The sequence below is a fragment of the Stigmatopora nigra genome, chromosome 22 (genome assembly GCF_051989575.1).
Source record: "Stigmatopora nigra isolate UIUO_SnigA chromosome 22, RoL_Snig_1.1, whole genome shotgun sequence".
In the NCBI taxonomy this organism is placed as follows: Eukaryota; Metazoa; Chordata; class Actinopteri; order Syngnathiformes; family Syngnathidae; genus Stigmatopora; species Stigmatopora nigra.
In genome coordinates, this window is record NC_135529.1 from 5,665,179 (window position 1) to 5,680,794 (window position 15,616).

General features: G+C 41.8%; 3 protein-coding genes across 14 annotated transcripts in view; 2 read left to right on the top strand and 1 right to left on the bottom strand.

Moving 5' to 3' along the window:
- The window catches only part of LOC144215324 (EMI domain-containing protein 1-like), a 37,582-nt gene extending 33,742 nt beyond the window's left edge, over positions 1 to 3,840 (top strand). Inside the window, exons 15-18 of one of the 11 annotated variants that reach the window (XR_013330403.1) lie at positions 144 to 155; positions 1,695 to 1,779; positions 1,964 to 2,054; positions 2,809 to 2,844. Coding sequence is in view for 6 of the 11 variants with exons in the window: in XM_077744158.1 (XP_077600284.1) it covers positions 144 to 155; positions 1,695 to 1,779; positions 2,809 to 2,942 (231 nt within the window). In the remaining 5 variants the exon portion in view is untranslated. Of the gene's footprint in view, positions 1 to 143; positions 156 to 254 lie in introns of all 11 variants that reach the window. The other 10 variants (XR_013330401.1, XR_013330400.1, XR_013330402.1 and 7 more) reach the window with 10 other exon arrangements.
- Positions 3,841 to 3,963: 123 nt separating this feature from the next.
- On the bottom strand, positions 3,964 to 6,130 carry LOC144215325 (rhomboid domain-containing protein 3-like). Its single transcript, XM_077744164.1, has 5 exons — positions 5,784 to 6,130; positions 5,323 to 5,706; positions 4,989 to 5,115; positions 4,650 to 4,859; positions 3,964 to 4,574 (listed from the first exon to the last, which is right to left on the bottom strand). Exons 1-5 carry the CDS (start codon positions 5,938 to 5,940, stop codon positions 4,403 to 4,405), a joined length of 1,050 nt encoding a protein of 349 aa, XP_077600290.1. The 5' UTR covers positions 5,941 to 6,130; the 3' UTR covers positions 3,964 to 4,402.
- Positions 6,131 to 6,633: 503 nt separating this feature from the next.
- Positions 6,634 to 14,423, top strand: LOC144215323 (RNA-binding protein EWS-like). 2 transcript variants are annotated; one of them, XM_077744155.1, is made up of 15 exons: positions 6,634 to 6,649; positions 7,083 to 7,119; positions 7,246 to 7,297; positions 7,813 to 7,975; positions 8,064 to 8,271; positions 8,339 to 8,598; positions 8,668 to 8,791; positions 12,277 to 12,314; positions 12,819 to 12,848; positions 12,925 to 13,040; positions 13,111 to 13,240; positions 13,318 to 13,407; positions 13,478 to 13,604; positions 13,684 to 14,040; positions 14,123 to 14,423. In XM_077744155.1, exons 1-15 carry the CDS (start codon positions 6,634 to 6,636, stop codon positions 14,157 to 14,159), a joined length of 1,785 nt encoding a protein of 594 aa, XP_077600281.1. In that variant the 3' UTR covers positions 14,160 to 14,423. The 2 variants fall into 2 exon arrangements, with proteins under 2 accessions (XP_077600281.1, XP_077600282.1); XM_077744156.1 differs by having other exon boundaries at positions 12,280 to 12,314.
- The last annotated feature ends 1,193 nt before the right edge of the window (positions 14,424 to 15,616 follow it).

The following is a 15,616-nucleotide window of genomic DNA, read 5'->3' on the forward strand; positions in this document are numbered from 1 at the left end:
ACAATCACATTTGCAGGATTTTGTCTGGCAAAGTTTGTTTTTCTTCTTTTTTTTATGCTATAGTTGAATTATTCCTGTGTCAAGTATATTTCCTGTGTGTGTCTAACCCTTCCTTTTCTTTGACCTCTTTTTCATTTGACAAGAGCAATCTAAATGTAAGATATTTTTTTTAGGATATACGTTGAGTCTACATGTTTTCTTGTCTTCTCATGTCTTCTCACCCACCATGTTTTTTTTTGTATATGTGATTTCAGCTGGTGAACCGTATGCGTTTGTGTGTGGAAAACTTCAGTTCTTTTTTATGCGTTTTTATGTTTTTGGTCCTCGGGGTGCGCTCCGGACTGCAGCCCCCCGTCATGACACTGTCCTCTTGAACCCTGAAGCTGTCTGACTCCCTCTGCAAGCTATGGCTACCTTACACAGTCACTTTGGCACATTGTGACTTTGGCATATATGTCAAATAGGCAACCAAGAATGAGAAGTGAAAGCTTAAATGTATTCACTTTTGGGACTTCTCCTCTTAACATGAAGTCACATTTTGTTCAACAAGTAAATGCACTTGATGTATATGCCAAATCACTCAATTTATGTGTCTGTAGTCGTGGATTCTGTTGGGTTCAGAGGTGTTGTGGAGTGGATACAGCTACCCTTCTCTCTAATCCCTTCTTGCTAAAGACTGTTTCTGCATGTGTCTATTAACAAGTCCAAAACAAGGCTGATCTATTGAAACAAGGCAAACCTACCCCAGATTGCAACAAATTTTATATTAGTGCGTTGGCAAAACATTTTGACATTTCTCTTTTTTTTTCCCTCTACAAACACAAAACATTGCCTTTTCTGTTTTACAGCTCAGAAAAGTTCAAGTCTAACCCCCGAGTTTTCTCCTCCCCATTTGCATGCCTTCATTTTGTGATGGTGAATTGTGGCCTTTCAAGTTTTAAAATATTGTAACTCATTAATCCGTGGCTTAACTTTTAAGTGTCTAAAAGGGTTTAGATGTGTACACTCACCGGAAACTCTTTTACGGGCTTTTGCATAAAAGGTCAAAGTTTCAAAGTCAGTTCCTGTTGATTTGGGGGTCACCGTTTGTTGATTTTGGGTGGTGGTCTCTCAATTATCAAATTGATACTCCACGTACATTTTACCGAAAGAAACCTATCATTTATGTATACAAAGCCTTTTCTCACAAATAACAACACGCATGTTGTACTCCAACTTTAAAGCTAATTTAGGCACAAGAAGGGTAAACATGAACAGAGCCCCTAATCTGGCGCTGCGCCATTGGACATAACTGCAAATAAAAGCTTAGTTACGATCACATCTATGTACCTAAAGGGGTTTCCGGTGAGTGCAGATATTTTTAGGGAATACAGAAAGAATACGGAATGCATATGTGGCATGTTGAACTTAAACTCCTGGAAGAGTTTGGTCCAGGTGTGTGGAACCCGTGCATGGCGTCATTGTCCAGTCCAGCATGGCCGCGACTGGCGTCAGACCGTGTAGCAGCATGGCCAGAGAATGAGGGAGATAGATAGTGAGACCCGTAGGAAGCAGACAATGCTGGTCATATGTGTGGACAGTTTAACCTTCTAACTGCTGAATTGTATTGCGAAACAGAGCAAATGACCTGCATCTTGGCGAGCAGACCCCTGGCTTTGCGCTCCTAACCATGACGGCTGTATCTATCTTCACAGGGGGACGGAATACATCAGATCAGAGAGGCGCTCAAGATCTTAGCTGAGAGGGTTTTGATCCTCGAGACTATGATCGGTATTCATGGTGAGTAGGAGGCCTGAGGCAGGTTCAGTTTAAGGCAGGGGTCAAGGTAGGGGGCTCAAACTCCCACTGCACCTCACCAACTGGGACGGGGAGTGGGAACAGTCACGAGCAGCCCCCAGGAATCAGGCTGTTTTTTTCCACACACCCCCCTCACACGGCACCCCCTGTCACTGCTCTCTGATAGGACTTTAGCTTGCAGATGTTCCGCGACTTGCAGGCCGAGCTTGAGCTTCTGGCTCGTAGGGTGACGCTGCTGGAAGCCATCATCTGGCCAGGTAACGATGAGACATCCTCTCCCGCAGCTCTGCCGGCCCTCGATTAGAAACACGCGCAAACGATCCGATCGAGAAAGTTTAGGGAGTGTCGGAAACATCAAGTGCCAGATTGTGAAATCCTCCTTAACTGCGGAATGATGTCATTATTTTCCTAAATCAGTAGATGTTTTGTAGAAATCAAATTTTTGCTTCCCCATTTTTCTTTTTGGAGACTTTTACAATCAAGAAATGATTCGTTTGGTGCGTACATTCTTTGTATTGATTTCAATTCTTGAAAAATTGTGTACTAGTGTGTGTATATTTAATGTGATAGTCTGGAGAGTTGTGCTGCAACTACAACAAACTAAATACTTGATAATTGCAGTAATAGGTGTACTTTTGTACAGTTAGTGTTTTTTTGTAACTTAAATTGCTTTTGTTGAGGAGATGTAAATAGATGAGATGCTTCTTTCCGGACAACTATAACGTTTCTCAATGCATATCTTGTTTTATAATAGATTCCATTGCCGAGTAGGAAGGAAATACAGTTAGTTCAGTGTATGTAGATGTGTTGTTGCAGCCCTACTCGCCAGATGCATTTAATGGCAGTATCTAGAAGAAAGGGCGTTTTATAGGCCTTTTGAATTAAGGAACGTGGTCCCAATTTAGTCATTTGAGTTAAAAAAAAAATTAAAACAATCAAGACAACAGCGTGCACATGGCCAAACAGTGCTGGGCAGGGAGGCCTGTTCCAACTGCTGTCTTTCTTCAACAGAACCTGATCTAGGCTCTGGGGATGGACCATTTGGCACAGTCTCCCCTAGTTTCTACAGAGATAAGCGAGCAGGTGCGCTTCCATATCGACTTGCTTCTCCTCTGTCTTCCGACACCAAGGTTCGAGGGAAGTAGCCAACTCACCCATCTGGGGACTGCAGGCTTTGGTTGGCTTACCTTCCTATAGTCGCATCGGCACTCAACACTTGATCGATAGCCTTTTTTGTGGGGGCTTTCCTGTGAGATTTAGGTCGTGGGACACCTCAGGGAAACACCAATCATACTCCAGGCATGTCCTCCTGCACTTGAGACAACTAGTTTGTCGCCCCCCTATCACCACGTAAACACTTCAGGCTGCAGCTCACTGGGTCTCACACGTTTGATAAAAGGAAACTCGGAATCACCGGTGGTGCTCCTTGGGCAATAAGGGTCATTTCTTGTGAAGTTGTAACTTGAGAGACAGGACTTTCTTTTGTTATTCTTTCTCAATGTAACACAAATGAGATACCTTGAGATACCTTGAGATACCGTTATTTAACTATATTGAGCATGCACAATTTTCAAGACTCGACAGTAAAACCTCTATTAGTACTATTCATTTTATTACTATATCGCTTATATTGTTCAAATCAGTGTTATGTAGTGCACAGAAAGCACAGCCGTCAAAACTTTAGCCAAGATGTGTTTTTATGTGTGTATAAAGTGTTTTAAAAGTTAAATGCAACCTGAAAAAAAGTTAAAGTATACTACAACATATTCACATTTGTTTTAGATTTCAACATTGAGGAAATGGCAAAACTGGAACCACTGTTACAGTATGTTTGTGTGTTGACCTAATAGACAACTTTTCCTTTTTTTTAATCATCGTAAATCAAACTTATTGTGAACGTATTTAAAATTGTCATGGGTAGTTTGTTTTTTATGCTGGTATATAAACATTTGCTATTTTGATTTTTTTTATTTTTGCAAATGTGTCAGTGTTAATGTAATCCTGTCTCCTGATGATCGCTGTAATAAAACAATGTTCACTGTTTTTTTTTAAATTTATTTTGACCATACAATGTTACATACTGTCAAGTTCTTGTATTATTTTCATTTTTTTGCCCCAACTTGAAAAAGGGCCCCAATTTTCTCACAGCATGAATAACTCAAAATCTTTATCCACTTTACAATTTTATTGAAGTTTGTGGTGAGAGAGAATGATTAGGTTAAAAACCTTAAAGAAGGAAGCATGTGACAACATTCAAGTTAAAGGAAAGTACAAAGAATGCAACTTATTATTGTGGGAAACAAACTTGGCATCAATCAGCTGAAATCTAATTGGTACTTAAATTTGATCCTACCACTTGCGTATGATTGGGAACTGAAGGGTATCTTTGGTTCCTTGGTTGCCTGTTTTGTCCTGTCCTTTTAGTTTTTTAAATAACATGGGCCGCCTGATGGTAAAGTGGTTTCCTCGCCTGACTTCTGTGCGGGCAGACCAGGCCTGATTCCCGCTGTTGGCGGTGTGATTGTGAGAGCAAATGGTTGTTTGTCTCTCTGTGTGCCCTATGGCTGACTGGCGACCAGTCTAGGGTGTAGTCTAAATTCCAACATCACTCGGCCTCCAAAAGTGGCGCCGTTTTCTTCCTATTGGCTGTAACCACAGCCTGCTCTCCAACACGGTCATCTAGGAGTAGGGAGATAGCGCCATCTAGCTTTTTCGAGGCTGCCAGCGCCACTACAGCTTTTTCTGTGGGGAAGCCCATCTTCTCCAACTGCTGGAGCCTAGTGGGGGAGTAAAATGTACATGATGGCCAAATCAAAACGTACAATGCGGGGATTTTTGTAGTAGTACCAAACCTCAGTGCAGACACGGAAGATTTGGGGACTTCGACTTTTCGATTCACTTCATCTGGCACATCCTTTAAGGAGGCAAGTATTCCGGCCCTCAGCATCTGTTCCTCCAAGACTTCTGCATCAAACTCTTGGCTCAATGGAGACAGTGGCTCACCCCAGAGATTGTGGTTCAATGTTGATGGCTCCTCAGTGGCAGGTGAACTCACACGATCTCTTTGTACAAACAGAGATGGTTACTTACTTAGACTTTTAAGATGCGCTCGAAATCAGCGAACAAAAGATCTTAAATATGGTTAAGGTGTGTGTGTGTGATTATTCAGTGGATAAAATACATTGACTTACATCCGTGAGGACCTGTAGGTTGGCAGTCTAAGTCTGCACAAAGTGGGAATATACAACCAATTTGGAATGAAAGTCAGGAGATTGGCTTCCTCAAGCTCCTGTAGCATCCCAATTAAGATGGGACTATCTGAAAGGTTTGTTAAGTGTATAACAAGACGCCATTTGAAAATGTAAAATTTTCTGGGAGTGGTTCAGAGGCTGTCCCCCCTTATTGAGCAGTACTTTTCTATTTTTACAAAGGAATATTTTTATTTTTCCAAAAAGCCTTGTCATTCTGAAATTCAAAAGCTCCGATTCTTGCAAAGTGGTGAGTTCTCGTCTATAAAAAGGATACAGTTGTGACCAATACATATTGCACAGAAATTAAGCAGGGCAGGAGTCTCTGGCAGCACGATCAGACACAGCAGAAGCAGCAACCAAGGCAGAATCCAAACTGGCAAGTAACCTTGCACTCGCCTCTTTGTCAAGGAACGGCACTGGGCTGTAAACATTGCCAGATGAATGGCAGCATATCCACAGATCCGGCTGGTCTGAAGACGGAATGCAAAGATGATCAAGGTGTAAATAAGAGGTAGTACAGTCATCGTCAAGGTGGAGAGGCCAAGGTAGGCGACCGTTCCCCAACGACGCTCCTGACATGGCCCAAAGAGCAGCAGTAGAGAAACGCTGGCTAGTAGAGAAGGTAAATCGTCATGATTGAGAGCGTACAGGACCACATCTAGAAACACAAGGGTTGCGATTAATGGATTTTAGGGCATTATGACAGGAAACACCATTCTGTTAGTGAATGGATACCTCTCAAATGGGGTAAATTTCCACCCCGACCGATAGTGAGACTGGCTTGGGCCCCTGCAGCATAAACCAAGGAGGTGAGACCCACCAGCAAGGTCGTTCCTAGAAAGAATCCTGGACGATCCGGTCCGCACCATAATGAAAATACACGATAACGCATGACCTCCTAAATGATTTGTCTTATAAATTCTCTCATATAAATTGTTTGATATTTTGTAGCCTCCATAAGTTTATGTGAATAAAAGATGTCGAAAAACATCCACGATCTGTAAGAATGCCCTTATGTTTATTAGTGCACTGCTTAGTCTGGTATTGTTTTGATGACTACTTTTGCTACGTCATACAACGCACTTCTTCGCTAGCAATTGACAAACATGGTTTTATACTGCCACCTAGTGGGAGTTTTGAGAATGGCATAGGCACATAGGTTGCCGGCCAATTTATTATTTTAAGATGCGAGATGAATTGCGTGGAAATGCTTTATTTTCTCTCCCTTGCAGGACTTCCTGGGGTTGTTTTATCTTACTATTAATTTGGAGGGAATTTAGTCAAATTTAGGAAACGAGGCACCCAAAAAAGAACGATGATATGGATTACGTATTGTATTTTTGTACAAATCCAAAAATTAATGTATAAATAAAGCTCACGAGCGCTGTTATCGTCACATACAGAAACGTGTTTCGAAAGGCACTCATGTAGTAGTTGTGTTGATTGCATTTGTAGGTCAACCCAGTTATCGCGTTATTTTCCCAAAATGAATCTGCTGTCTCGCGATGTTTCCTGGTTGTTGCGCATTCAAAGGCGTCTCTCCAACAATCAACTTTGTCCAGTCGTCTCTTACGGAGCACATAAAATGGCGTCAGCTCCTGGTAAGTGTGCCGTTTGGAGAATTTTAATTGTTATTAGATCAGACATCTTGAGTGATATTTTATCTTACCCATTTATAAAGTAGATCTGGCCGTTGAATTTGTGTTTTTAGCTGGTTTTAAGTCAGATTCCCCTCGCTTAGAATTGGCGCCCGGCAAAGGCCTAACCTATTTCATTGACGCACGACGATTTCCCCTTCCTTTCTTAAATTTGACGATCTTTAGGCCTTTGATCACATTTTGGATAGAAATTAACTTACGCGTATGATTTGTGGAGAATTAGTTGGGGCCCCCTTTGTTTTTGCAATCTACTTGGGCTCCCCTGAATGGCCCCGAAACGGCGGGCTGATTGGGCGTGATGTTAGCTTAGCAGTCTGGCTTCTTTATACCCAAAGCTAAAGTTTACCGTTGGTAAAACATGTTTTTCCCCCAACAGATTACAGCTCTTACAGCCAATCCGCTTCTCAGCCGGGGTAAGTGCCAACCTTTTTTGTGTTCATTACACCTTGTCCACATTCGCGTAAGCGATCTGTTCATTGTTAAGCAACCACATGGGCTTCATGACTTGACTATTGTCTTCTGATTCCTCCACTTTCCAGGTATGCATCTTATGCTGCTCCGGCCTCACAAACCTATGGACAGTCTGCCCAGGTAAAATATTGGTGTATTTTCATCTTTCTCAAATGCCCATAAATTTGTGCATTGTCAACTGGACCTATTTAACTCATTCGTTGTTATTGACGGCGATGGAATTCAAATACAATTTTAATGGGAATGACAGGGCAGCCCCACCCACCCATACTACAATAACGTTGGGGTTTGCAATAACAATGTGCAATATTTTAGAATTTACCTTGACGACCATGACTTTTTGTAATACTTGTTTTTACTGAGAAATACGCACTTTGTGGAGTAGCACCACTAATTTTGTTATACACAGCTGTTGTATAATGACAAAAGAGTCCTTTTGATTTGATTGATTACGCCCAAGCCCAAGCTTCTTTCTATTATCACATGACCGCCATGCTCGTAACAAACTTGACTTTATAAAACATAAAGCCCATACTTGTTCAAAGCAATGGTCATAAAGAAAAGCCAGTTCTATAAAACTAACCACCCAATGCAAAAAAATGGCTTTCTGACACTATTTTGCTTTCAATCTACAGCAGAGCTACGGCCAGCAAAGTTATGGATCGTATGCCCAGCCTGGCGCTGCTGCCACCGCTGCTGCTGACAGCACCTACGCCCAGGCTACCCCCACTCCTGGAAGTTACACTCAACAGCAGCCCCCACAGCAGTACAGCTCCTCCTACGGCCAGCCAGCCCAAGGTCTGTGATCAGGATAGGCGGTTAGAGCTCTTCGGGGAATTGTTTTGCCAAAGCTAAATGGTTTGCCATTGGCCCTTTCACTCCACAGCTGGCTATCCCGCTACTCAGACGGCGCCTCACGGTTACAGTCAGTCGACCCAGGCTTACGGCGCACAGGCTTATGACGGTGCCCCCGCTGCTGCGGCGGCTGCCGCTGCTCCCGCCCCTACCCAGTCTTATGGGTCTCAACCTGGGTATACTGCTCAGTCTGCCTATCCTGCTTATGGTCAGCAGCCTGCTCCTGCTGCCCCGCAGAGGTATGTGCTTATTTGCAATGCATATCTGGATTTTCGGTCACTTATCAAAGTTTTTGTCTCCTATTAGTTACAGTGCCAACGGACAGCCTGCCGGCTACAGCCAGGGCAGCTACCCACAACAGGCGGGATATGGCCAGCAGCAGTCTGGCTATCAGGCCCAGCAGAGCACCTATAGCCAAGCCCAGGGTGGGTACCAGCAGGCCCAGCAGCAGCAGCAGCCCCCTCCTGCTTACCCACCCCAAGCTGCCAGTTCCTATGGGCAGCCACCGCCAACTGGCCAGTATGGCCAGCAAGGTGGACCTCCCAGCTATCAGTCCAACCATTACAGTAAGCATTTTTCTTCTGTTACTACCTCACCAAAGGCAGCGCACATTCTGATAACATTGTTGTTTCCAGATAATTACAGAGGGGACAGTTCTGGTTACTCAGAACCTTCAAGGTTTTCAGAGGGCAGGGGTCGTGACGGTTTTGACAGAGGTGGAATGATGCATCGTGGCCGTGGCATGGGTCGTGGCATGGGGTAAGTGCCTTTCTTTACTGTTTGTCAGGCTTTTTTTCCTCTTTGACAGGTGCAGTGGCTACTTAGAGTAGGGCTGAGGCAAATTAGTTAAAATGCAGACGATAACACTTGTCTGAATTTGATCGGTTTGGCCTTGCTTAACTAATCCTCAGCCCCGCCTCTAAATTGCCTTGGGGTAAGTGAACTTTTTTTTAAATCAGATTTATTGGGGCCTGTGCATAATATAGGAAGAGTTGCTTTATTTCAAAGGTTTTATCAAAATAATCAAAAGGCAATGGGTTATTGTTAAATCAGATTTGGGTTACAAACAATCGACAGAGGGCCGGAGGACTATCAAATTGGTAAATTTTAGCAATCGTGGGGCTTCGGCATTATATATACTCATAATATCGTACGCTTGTAACGACGCAGTGAGGGGGCCTCATGCTTAATCTTTTGTGATTAGTGTGATGGTTATTTCATAATTCTTAGATGTAAGTTGACTCCTGCAACTATCCTATGGGGCAATATAGGTTCTGGAGGTATAAGTTTGATCCAAAATTATACAGGGTAGGGTTCTCATTTAAGAAAACTCACAAGATTTTTGCAGCAGAGTTCACTGTTTAACATTGAGGTTTTTTTTTAATGGCCTGACTATGCTATTTTAAGGTGGCCCAATTTTTACCAACACCGCTCACTTGTTTGAAAATCAAAATGGCATTCACTTTCAATAATTCCAATCACCTTTGTCTGATTTGTAAATGTCAGCCCCTTTCAAATCGACTGACTCGCTCCACCAAGGAGGCATTGGAAATTCACCTTTACTATATACTCCACCCACTGAGAACACTGTTTTTCAAATGTGGTTATTCACTCCCATTTTTGTCAAGGATCAGCCATAACATTGAGCATTCACATCAATAGAGAGGCAAGCAGCAGCATCCCCAAGTTATTTTCAACAGTTAAGTTCAGTAAAGATAAATAAAAAAAACATAAAACTTGTGCCGAAAGCCGTCAGGCTAGTACATGATTCTCCATGTAACGGGACAGCCTCTAACTTTGTATAAGTAAATGAATGATATTGAATTTTTATGAAGTATTGTCACATTAAGATTAAAAAAAACACTTCATGGTGATGATGGAAAATTAGGCATGTCCTTCCATTCCCATTCTTTTCATTGGTCCAGATAACAATGAACGAGCGTTTTATGAGTATTTTTTTTTCCAAAGCTATTCATATACACTGGGTTGTCCCAGAAGAGATGAAGGGGCAGAATGTGAGGTTTTTTTTTTGGGTTAAAGTTAATCTTTTCTGGCGGTGGCAATGCCACATGGGCCCTTTGCAAAACGAAATGTCCCCCGCCCCACAAATCTTCCAATATTGTACTAGAAAACACCCTAAAATCAATTCCAAGTCTTTTGGACAAACCTTTTTTTTGCAGACATCAAGGCTAACGCAAGTACTGGTTTTTGTTGCATTACAGAAAAACTGTATTGCCAAATATGGAAAGACAAAAGTCTGTTCTAGCACAAAAGCAATAATTACAAATGCAAGTCTAACTACACAGGAAATATACCTGGTTTCATTTTTTTTGCCACTGTACATCTGTTGCTAACAGTTTGCATTCATTGACCTCCCTGTCAAATTTCCTTCAGACTAGTTATTTAATTATAAGCACACAAAAACAGATGTGATGCTCATTTGACTGAACTTGAAAGTGCCTTCCATTTTTTCCGTTCCTCGAGTGGGGAAATGGGTTTTTTTAATTCAATTTGCACCAAAAAAGTCTTGTTTTTCCAAGGGAAATGTGCAAATGCACTGTTTGAGTGACAGGCTTTTCTCTCTATCAGGAAAACATTTAATGGTCACACCTGAGTCTATTTCTAAGTGGTGTGTTTTATATCATGCCTGATGCAAATTGTTTTTCTCTATATGAAACCCATTATGCACCTTGCACCGATTTCTACGCCAAACTTTTTAAAAATTTGGTTGGGTTTTTGCATGTTAATGTTAATTCATATTTAGAGAAATTGGGCACATTTTCATGTTATCCCCAAACAGACCATAGAAGCAAAAACCGAGATGGAGAAAACTCACTGTTCAAACTAATATAAAAAATTTAACAAAAACAACAAAAAGTCCAAGTAATGATCGTTTTTTGAGCCCAGTTTTGAAAGTGGGAATGCTGAGCTGTTGCAACCTTTGACTGACGGGACCTTCTGTCTAAAATGGCTTTGTCTGTAGTCCTCTAACCACTGGCCTGGTGGAAGATTTTAGCTTAACAAATTCTCTGAATCGTATTGGTATACCACTTTCTATGGGGTATATTTTATATATTGCACAAGTACATTTAGAATATTTTAAATGATTCAAACAGGGCATTGCATGACTAGTACATGGCAATGATAGGACCATTTTTCTCTTTAATTAAGAACTTGTCCAATTTGTCACATACACAATTTTGCCACATTTAGGTGGCATAAATATGCTTTTTCAGGGAGCGGTGCCAGAGTGTTAACGGATCTCAGAAGGTGCTTTTTTTCTATGGCGTTAGAACAAGGGTTTCGGGGTTTTCACCTGCACATTATAAACTCAGAATGGTCAAGGGTTCCCATATTTATAAAAAAAAAAAAGTCATTTATAGACTTGTTTAAATTTGATAGTTTTATAGGTGGGCAGTGCTGCAGAAACCGTGAATTTGAGGTAGACTTAATATCCAAAATGTTAGAATTGCACAGGGGTTATAAGGGAGGTGGGCTGATCACAATGTCATTTTGAAATGTTTTTAAAATTGTATTTTGTGTTTTTGGAATTCAACTGTTTGATAACAACAAGCCCTTTTTAACATGCTTTGTCACATTTATACCGTGCAGGTAACAGAGCCATTTAAAAGCATCTTTTCTCTAGAAAGTATCTGTACTCAGTGCAGAGGCACCAACTTAAGGCCCACAGGAGGGATCTTAAACAGATTGGGGTTCTGCCTTTATTTTACCCCCCCCAACAACTGAGGATGGTGGTGTTTCTGAGCATGACGGGTGTTTTTGTTTTTTTCATTTTTAAGAAAAATTTGAAGTATTTAAAAATCAATGGTTGTTTCTGTAAAATATGTTATTGATACTAGTGTTGCTGTGTAACATTATTTACTTTTCTAGTTATCACTGGTTAATTTGACTTCAGATACATTGTCCTGTTTTTTTTTCCTTAAATGTGGATAGTCTATAACGTTACTAGATTTTTAACTTTAAAGCCAATGGTGCATTTTACTTTAAATGCATCTCCACAATCTTTTGTTTAGCTTGATTCACATGCTCTCTAAACTTATGTTCACTACTGTTCTCACTCAGTTGCTATTAACAATCATTTATTTTGTATAACACTATTCGGGGGTCTTGCTGTTAGCCTCGAAAGAATGTTTTTGACTCCCCAAATCAAGCCACTTTGCACGAGCCATGGATGTGGCTGTAAAAGGGAAATGGCCTTCATATCTTCATTTATTCCCCCATAGCAGCGCTGGAGACAGAGGTGGCTTCAGTAAGCCTGGTGGTAAGTCAACGAGAATTACACGTTTTGAGTCTTAGCTTTTATTTTCTTGGTATGAAACATCAATTTATGAACCGCTTCCTTACTCGGGGAAATTTGTCCAATACCTGAGACCATTTTCACTTGAGGTTCTTGGTGTAAAATCAGCCGTCGCTTATGGTTTGACCATTTTCAAGGGTTAATGTAAAAAGCCACTCGTGGCTGGGTTGGCTTAAAAATGTCTCGTGTTAGGTGTATGATTTTTGGGGACATTTATTGGTCTGAGAGGCTTTTCAAACAAAACAAAATTCTTGTTTTTGGAGTCAGAGGTATTTTACTTTTCCATTCGCGTGTATTTTTTGATGGTTAACGTGGCTCCAATGATGGTTAACATGGCCCCGCAGTATTTAATCAAGTCTGGCCTATGTTTTGTAGCATTCTTCAGATGTTGTTCAGTTGGTTTGTGTTGCAACGCTGACTTGTTTTCTTCTCTCCGCTTTTGTTTGGGTCAACTCAATGGATCATTAGGACACTTGGGTGGCGAGGAACGTGAGATGGGTTAGTACAGTTTAAGTCTTTCATTACTCGTGTCATTTTGTACAAATATGAAACTAAAAATGATATCCCTCCTCAGGACGGCCTGAAGAGCAAGATGACACTGAGAACTGTGCCATCTACATCACCGGCCTGACCGAGAAGGCCAACATTGACGAAATGGCAGAATTCTTTAAGATCTCCGGCCCGATTAGAGTAAGAAATACAATAATCGTTGAGAATTTTGGAAACAAAGATTGCTGACTAACTCATTGCTTTTCCCCAGTTCAATCGTAGGCTCGGGCAGCTTGCTATTAACATCTATACTGACAAGGATTCGGGAAAGCCCAAAGGAGATGCCACGCTCTCTTATGAGGAGGCTTCCTGCGCCAAAGCTGCTGTGGAGCAATTTGACGGTAAAGCCATCATTCTGTTGAAAACAGATTTTGTCTAAAATAGATGTACTTTTTTTTTTTTTACCTCTGACTCGCAGGCAAAGAGTTCCAGGGCCGTAGACTCAAGGTGTCAATGGCACGTCGTAAGAACCAGATACCCATGCGTGATGGCATGATGGGCCGCGGAGGTATAATGATTTTTTCACCTTCCCGCCTTGTTTCGTAGTCCTTATTGTAATTTTTCAAATCACCATTAAGGAATGATGGGTCGTGGAGGAGATCGTGGTGGATTCATGCCCAGGGGTGGCCCACGTGGCATGAGCCGTGGTGGACCCACGGGAGCCAATATGCAACAGCGGGCCGGCGACTGGGAGTGTCCTAACCCGTATGTATATCTGAGTGTCTTTCTACTTCTATTGGTGCAGTGTCTATAGCGCTTGCTGCAGTACTTGCTTTACGTGTAGGGGCTGCGGCAACCAAAACTTTGCCTGGAGGATGGAGTGCAATCAATGCAAAGCTCCCAAGCCGGACGGCATTGGCGGTGGACCCCCATTCCCTCCCGTAGGTGAAAGGGGCAGAGGAGGAATGGGAATGGGAATGCGAGGAGGCAGAGGCATGGACCGCGGCGGTCCCGCCGGTGGTCCCGGAGGCTTCCGTGGAGGCTGGGGAGATCGTGGTGGCTTCAGGGGAGGCGATCGCGGTGGCTTCAGAGGTCGCGGCGGCATGGACAGAGGAGGCTTTCGTGGGTCTGGCCGTGGAGGGCCACCCATGGGGGGCAGAGGACGAGGAATGGGCCCGCCAGGTGGCAAGATGGATATGAGGTAGGTCAAAAGCCCCGATAGTCCAAAGACAAGCCCAAAATATCACACTTTCCTGATTTTTGGTTTTAATTCTGTTTTTTAGGGACCATCGCCAGGAGCGAAGAGACAGACCATATTAAAGTTCTTCTTAAACCTTTCCTTGTACGGGTTTTGGTTGTTCCGTTTTTTTAAGAGGAGCATTTTTAATTTATGGTTCTGTGTTCATCACTTGACTGCCCTCAAACATCCTGTGCAGTTTCTACTTATGTTTTTATTTTACTATTACAACTTATGTGCATGTTTTTTTTTAAAGCAGCTTAGTTATGTCATTGTATCAACGCTGTAATTGTTGTAATATTGCCTGCTCCGTTTCCCTTGTTGTGGGGAATAAACTTTTATTCATATGTAGTGTTGACTTTGTTTTGAATTATACATTAGGCTGGTGGAAGAACATCAATCCAGACTAGTGAGTGACGAGTTCTATTTTGACAGTCTACATTGTTTAATCGTTTCTTGGCCATAATAAATCGTATCACTTTAAGTACAAGAAATGATTGTAGGTGGACAAATATTAAAAATGTTTATTTGCCGTATCCTAGTCCCACCCCGGTTATGTTGGAGCTAATGTAAATTCTTGATGATGGATTAATTGACTTCTGCTCAATCTTTACTGACAGAAGCTGATTCATCCAAGGCCAGAAAATGATGTCACCCCTTCACGCAGATTCTCGTTCCCTATCTCTCTTCCGCCACCTCCTCCTCCTTCCTTTCTCTCTCTTGCTTGTTCTGGAACAGACACGTCCCTCTTGTTTTAAATCAAAACAAGACCTCATTGGCAGTGAGTGCTGCTGAAGTTTTACTTAGCACACATGACAGGAATTTTAAAGCTGCTGCAATGGAGTTGAGGCATTAACCAAAGTCTGTTTGCTACAACGTGCCTTTTTCTGCTCGAGCTACTTATTGATGAAGTTTTAAAAATTCATAACTGCTCCCAAACTTTGGTCAATTTGAGAGGTTTTATGTTTTTCACTTTTGCATGTGTTCTTTCATTTTTTGGCCTTTCAGGTTACCAAACTTATTTGTGTAGAGACTTCTTCAGGCACTGAGCAGGTATTTTGTTTTCCCTTAACAGTCTAAACGAACCCGATAATCAGGTTTTCTAAAACCAACCGTTGAAATTCTATTAATCACTAAAGAAAGTAGCTGTTGTCGATTGGCAGAACCCTTAGTTAATGGAAAAATCTGCTGTTTTAAGGGCTTGATCAATAGTGTGACGGACAGTTACAAAACATTAACATTCCCTAACTGATAAAGTGCCGTACAAACGTTTTGGAAGGTCATCCAGCTTGAGGAGAATTGTGGCATGATGACAGTCTCATGAGGCCTCATTAGAAGTTGCACAAAGACTTGATTATAGTGAGAATAAAAGTAGGGTGTGTTGTATTTAAAGACATGACCTTCATTACAAAATGAAAATCTATTTGTATTTCCCCTGAATTAAGTTTAATGACTGAAATAATCACTTTCTCACTAAGAAGCTAAACAATTGAATTGAATCCCCTTTCCATTATGAACAGGTGTAGATTTCCCCCAACTG